At 39.2% G+C, this 6,000-nt stretch overlaps 1 protein-coding gene across 1 annotated transcript in view; it reads left to right on the top strand.

The window, feature by feature from the left end:
* OSBPL1A (oxysterol binding protein-like 1A) overlaps positions 1–6,000 on the top strand; it is a 73,835-nt gene that overhangs the window by 54,896 nt on the left and 12,939 nt on the right. Inside the window, exons 17-20 of the mRNA XM_009886634.1 lie at positions 2,758–2,833; positions 4,388–4,522; positions 4,855–4,952; positions 5,652–5,834. Of these exons, the coding sequence (XP_009884936.1) occupies positions 2,758–2,833; positions 4,388–4,522; positions 4,855–4,952; positions 5,652–5,834 (492 nt within the window). The remainder of the gene's footprint in view (positions 1–2,757; positions 2,834–4,387; positions 4,523–4,854; positions 4,953–5,651; positions 5,835–6,000) is intronic.

Raw genomic sequence — 6,000 nt, 5'->3', positions numbered from 1 at the left:
GGGAGGTGTGGTGTTTTGTTGGGGGGGGGGGGGGAGCGTGTTTTGGTTTTGGAGATGTAGGGATAAATCTGTTGGTTCCAAGGAATTTAAAGTGTTGAGATGTACATAGATAGGTGAAGCCAGTGCCACTTAAAATATTGTCTTGTTCTGATTCTTTTAATGTAGTTTGCATGCTACTGACTGTTCGTGGAGTGTTTGAAAGAATGTGGGTGACATGACTTCTTGTAGTTGAGGTTGATTTGAGAGCAGACTTAATTTTTGAAAACTTTTTGGGAGAGGATCTGAGAGATAGGAGAATAGTACATTAAATAATCTGGAAAGATTCAAATCACAACACACAAAAACCCCAAACAAACAAAAAAACCCAAACAACCCAGATAAAAAAAAAAAAATCCAAACAAAAAAAGCCCAACCAACCAGAACCCCCAAAAACCCTCGCACTAAAACCTTCTGTAATACCTGCCAACATTAACATGTATTTGTCACTGCTGTTTTCCTCTTATTGCTGAGTTTTTGTAGTCAGCTTTCCCTTTGACACCCCCCATCGGGGGCCTTTCAGAATGCAAATGTGTTTGTGTTTATCTTTTTGGGAGCCAGGAGGTTCTTCAGTCAGGTTTACGTGAAGACCAAGCTAAATGTGCCTTTTTCACACAAGATTCCCCACAAGATTCCTGTTGTAGTTGATGTACTATAGATAATGCTTTGGACAAATGTTTTTAAGTGAATGATCTTAAATGCATCTTATCTGTTCTACTGCACAGAAATTCCTGCAGATGTGTTTGTCACTTAAAGCTGTAGTATTAACTTCCCGAGTTGTTTCTAAAATTGACATCTGGAAGGAAATTTTTGCATTCACAAACATTTCCCTTAATCACAGGGAGCGGGTCAAGGTTAGTAGGCCTCAAGTCTTGGCTGCCTGTCATTTTTCTGTGTGTCCCTACGTGTCCCCAGGATCTTTTTTGGTGGCTTGAAACTGCTTTGTTTCTTCTGTATATGGAGAAAAGAATTGACTCCCATATCAGTTTTGGGTGATATATATAAGAAATATGGATCAATGGCTGAAACTGAATGCCAGTTTTCAAGTGATTAAACAAATTGAATGGAAGAACAGGCTAACTTTAATAAAAATGTAAGTGTTAATATGTAAGGAAAGCAGTACTTGTGTATCCTTGAGCAAACAAAGTGCTTGAGTGTGTGTTACATGCAGAGGGACTTACTTAAATACACATACCTATTCTGCTAACCCCCTTCATTGGAGAATACACAGAAAAAATAAGTAAACACTACAAATGAAGATAAGACTGAATACTTGGTTGACACTGTCCTCTCCTGGACATTTGTATCAAAGCATCCACGGAAATATTTTATACTTAATATTATTCAAGATTGTCTGTTTCACGAAGTATTTTTGTGTCAGTGGAGAATCAGAATAGGGAGTAAGTGATACCGTGTTGGTCAAATAAAATAAATCCTCCTGCCCACTCACCTCCCGCATGGGAGCTGAGTAAAGCAAGTCAGTGTTAGGCTGTTAGCTGCTTGCTTACAAAACATAGCTTGGTACCACGAGGAGTTCAGGCATGTGACTGGGTTTTTTGGTTGGATGGGACATGTTATATTTTAAGGAGCACTTTTTGCTTTTGTTCTTTCTGAAAACTGAAGCATCAGCCCTGGTAAAGGTGTTTCAGTAGCAGTTAAGTATTGGAGATAACACAGTGAGTAGGGTTTCTGAAACTAACAACTTAGCCTGAATAGTTTTTTGTATTTTTTTTTCCTCTTGGTAATGTTTCTATTTATCAGTAAAGCAGGGTGAAGGGGGCAGCTACAGCCTGTTCACACTCTCTAAAACAGATACTGCTTCAGCTACTTTGAGGGGAGACAAGACCTTCTTGATTAGGAGGGCAACACGATCATTTAGGCAGAGTTAACCAAACTTTGAAACTCAAATAGTTCATGCAGTTTGAGTTGTAGGTAATTCTTACCTATTAAGAATTTTCCTCATTGGTAATAGCTTCATGATCCAAATGTGAATTTTAGTGGTGTTGTGGACAAAGGGATCTATATTTATGCCTTTCTATAGGTAAATTGGATTAATAGATGAGCTGGTCAGTAGCAATAAGAAAACTGAAGAAAATCTGTGCCCGATTTCTCATAAAGCTGAGAAGTACAAGGTGTATTACAGAGCGTAAATGTTGGTCTTGAAACTATGTTTTGCTTCAGGATGTCAGCCCCCGGTAGAACAGACTGCTGTGTCTTCTGTTCTTTAACAATGAGGCTTTTTCTGTTGTTCCTAGGGGCTGATTTTAATATAGGCAATAAATGTCATGACCCTTCATTGTCAGTATACAGGTGACTAGCAAACACCCCCCCCCCCCCCCCCCCATTTAACCCTCAAATCTGTTCAGACATAGTGACTGTACCTATGTATCTATTCAGCAAGAACTTACGTTCTCTCAAAGACACAACTAAGTATCTTAACGATGCCATTGTGAAAACACTGTTCTGATAACTGATGTAGAAATTCTCTTCCGTTGCTCATATGAAGAATGAGGGGAACGGTTCTGCTTTTAGAGAAATTCAGGTTTCTGTGCAGGTAAAACAGTTTAAATGCTGCAAAGTAGCATTGTTGTTGCTCCTTGGGTTTTAATTTAAAAATTGGAAAACTGTTACTTTCAAAAAAGAGTATTTGGGTTTCTTAGTCATGATTAGTAATGGAAAACTTTTCTTACTTCTGCTTTTTTCCCCTGTTCCTTTCTACAGAACAAGCTTGCCATCTCCGATGTTTTCCAGAAATGACTTCAGTATCTGGAGTATCTTAAGAAAATGCATTGGAATGGTAGGTAATCAGAAAGCTATGGTAAAAGATGCAAATTGTTTCATTTGAGACCCAAATGAAAACTTGTTGGAGAGGGATTTTTTTTTTAAATGTGCTGCTTTTGCTTTATTTGTTTTCACAACTAGAAAAGGTAAGACTTGGTCAGAGAAACATTCCTTCAGCAAAAGCATTTTCTCCTGACTTTAACCCTTAAAGTACTTTGTGGTAGCAAAAATTTATTACTTTGTGAAGAAATGAAACAAACAAACAAAAAAACCCAACCCAGCTACTTTGATTTTGCTCTTCTCCCTTCCCCCTAGTATCTCAGTCTTCCCCCCCGTGGTGTTACTGTCCATAAGGTGGCCAGAGCAGAAGTTAGCTGTTTGGCCCATCATCTGCTTCCAGCTAAGGGTGAATTGAGAAGAGTTCACTCCATTAGATCCTGCAACAGGCTGAAAGTATTGACTGCTGATAAACCTCTGTCAACCTGTAACAGTAGCCTACAGAAGGAAATGTATGTGTTTAGTCGCTGCTGCTCTCTCCTCCTCCCCTCGCTGTAGTTAGAAACAGCACCAGGCGAGATGTGGGAATGCTGGGGAACGCCTGTATCAGCAGCTCCCAGTCTCGTGAGTTGTTGTGAAGCATCTGTGGCTTCTCTCAGTGGCTTTAGCGGAAAAGTATTATAACCTTAAAATACAAAGAGCAGGTTGAAAGCCTGTCTTGCATAAGGTGTGTGCAGGGAAAAAAAAAAAAAAAATCCATAAAGGTCTTAATTCTGCTTTGCAGAAATTGCTGCACAAGAAGTTGCAGTTTGAGGCGGGGCAGGGGGGGAGCTTGGAGTGGATTGTACAGAGGTGTCTGCCAAAGCTGTTAGTGCCAGATGCTACTATTATGGTTAAGAGCAGTGCTGTTTACTGCGCACATTGCCAGTGGTCATACTATATGCTTTTAATTTGCTCCTGCAGGCAGTTTAAAACATTGCTGTGTTATGCATTTGGAGGGCATGCTTTTTAAATATTAGAAAGAGAATAAACAGCATCAAAACTGTAGGACTTCTCTTAAATTTTTATCCCTGTTACAAAAATATTTTTTTTTTCTCCAGAACACAGAATCCCTGTTTTTACTCCTGTGCTGTCATCTTTCCCTGTCCTTTCTCATTCTTCTCCTCTCTGCCTACCCACCTGCCTCTAAAAAAGATCATGTTTAAGTAATTAGATGGCCTATATCTATTTTAAGAGTAATAAATAACTTAGTCTTTAAAAGGGTCCTTAATACTTCATTCCAATGTTTCATCTCACCTTTTTAATGCATTTGTTGATAGGAGGTTGGTTTGTTTGATGTTTGGTTTTCTTTTTATTTTAAAAGTAGCCTTAACGTCATCACAGATAGGCTTATCAGGCTCAATAAGGGATCTGCAGGGTTTTTTCCTTTCAGCATTAGCAGAGCCGGGTCAAGCACGTTGCATTAGCACTAAGAGCATCATTTATTTTTGTAATAAGCCAATTACACTCGGGTTACTGCAGGTCAGCGTATCTAATCATTTGTTTTTTAACACAAATTTCATTTGTGCATCAGGAGTTGTCGAAGATCACAATGCCGGTTATATTCAATGAGCCACTGAGCTTCCTACAACGACTTACAGAGTATATGGAACATACATACCTCATCCACAAAGCCAGCTCACTTTCCAGCACAACTGAGCGAATGCAGGTACTTTGGGAGTGATAATTAGCGGTAGCTCTTGATGAATGCGTTGGGATTTTTTTTCTTCATGGTCTCATTATAGGAGAAACTCCTGAAATTTGTTGTATATTGCATTTTCTTATTCATGAACCAGTTTTGCTTATCTGGGAAAACATTTTGCTTTTCCTAAGGCTTGCTTTTTTAGCTTTTTGATGAAAACTGCTTATTCCCCTGCATTGCAAACAGAACTTTGCTAAGCTATTTCAGAAAAATCATTTTGTAATACCATAACTGCTGTTGATACTTGTTAAAGACTAAAATCCAGGAGATTACCTGTGTACTCTTACTCTTTTGAATAGTGTGTTGCTGCATTTGCTGTGTCTGCTGTAGCCTCGCAGTGGGAACGTACAGGGAAGCCGTTCAACCCGTTGCTTGGAGAGACATATGAATTGATCAGGTAATGACCAGAAGACGCACTGAAGAGTGGAGGGCGGTATTCTGTGTAACTTAGATTTCGTTAGACTTGTCAGGTGGCTTGCAGAGTGCTCTGCGGCTTGTAAAATTCCGTTCATTCTCCTAGCAGCTGCTGGAGCTGCTTTCAATGTGTGTTGGTGTTCAGCAATGCCCGTTCCAGTGAAGGGAAGCCACTTAACTTTTAAACTCGGAGCAGGCAAATTAAATTTGCCAGGTTTAAAAGCAAGTTTTATTTACAAAAATGACATTTTTTTCTGAAACTTTCTGGATTAAAAGATGGATGGTACATAAGGGAGATATTAGAATTGTAATATTCATTATATGAGTGTCCAGAATACAAATAGGCACTGTTAGTCTATTAGTGTGCAGCTATGCTTAGGGCAGATTTTTCTCTCAGGTGAGGTTTTGGCCTATGTTTATGCAAAAGTTTAAGAACAAGGTCAATATCAAAAGTAAACATATTGGCTGATCAGATTTGGTAGTTCTTACCTTTTTACATTATGTCCTCAGCTCTTTAGAATGAGGATGTTTTATGTATTAGTTGATCTGTCTTTTTGGGTTATCCTCGGGTTTTAACTAACTCATGCACTGAGCCCAACTATCTGTTTCATCCTGGGGAAAAGAACTGTAACTTCTCAACACTTTATGTCGATACATGCCTTTGGTTATCTTTATTTTGCAGAGATGATCTTGGATTTAGACTTCTCTCAGAGCAAGTTAGCCATCACCCACCCATCAGTGCTTTCTATGCTGAAGGTTTAAATAATGATTTTGTGTTTCATGGATCAATTTATCCTAAACTCAAATTCTGGGGCAAGAGCGTGGAAGCAGAACCAAAAGGCACAATGACTTTGGAGCTTCTCGAGTAAGTTGATAAGTAATAATTGCATAGGTGCAGTGCCCTCATCCATGATGACTAGCGTGCATTAAAGTCTCGTGGCTTAGGAATGGACACGTCTAACACCCACATCCTAACGTTTGATGACAAATCACTTTGCGGGCAGAGGTGATGAGGAGAGAAGAAACGATGG

The sequence above is a fragment of the Charadrius vociferus genome, unplaced genomic scaffold (genome assembly GCF_000708025.1).
Source record: "Charadrius vociferus isolate BGI_N301 unplaced genomic scaffold, ASM70802v2 scaffold45, whole genome shotgun sequence".
NCBI classification, from domain to species: Eukaryota; Metazoa; Chordata; class Aves; order Charadriiformes; family Charadriidae; genus Charadrius; species Charadrius vociferus.
This window is presented reverse-complemented; position numbering and strand designations above follow the sequence as displayed.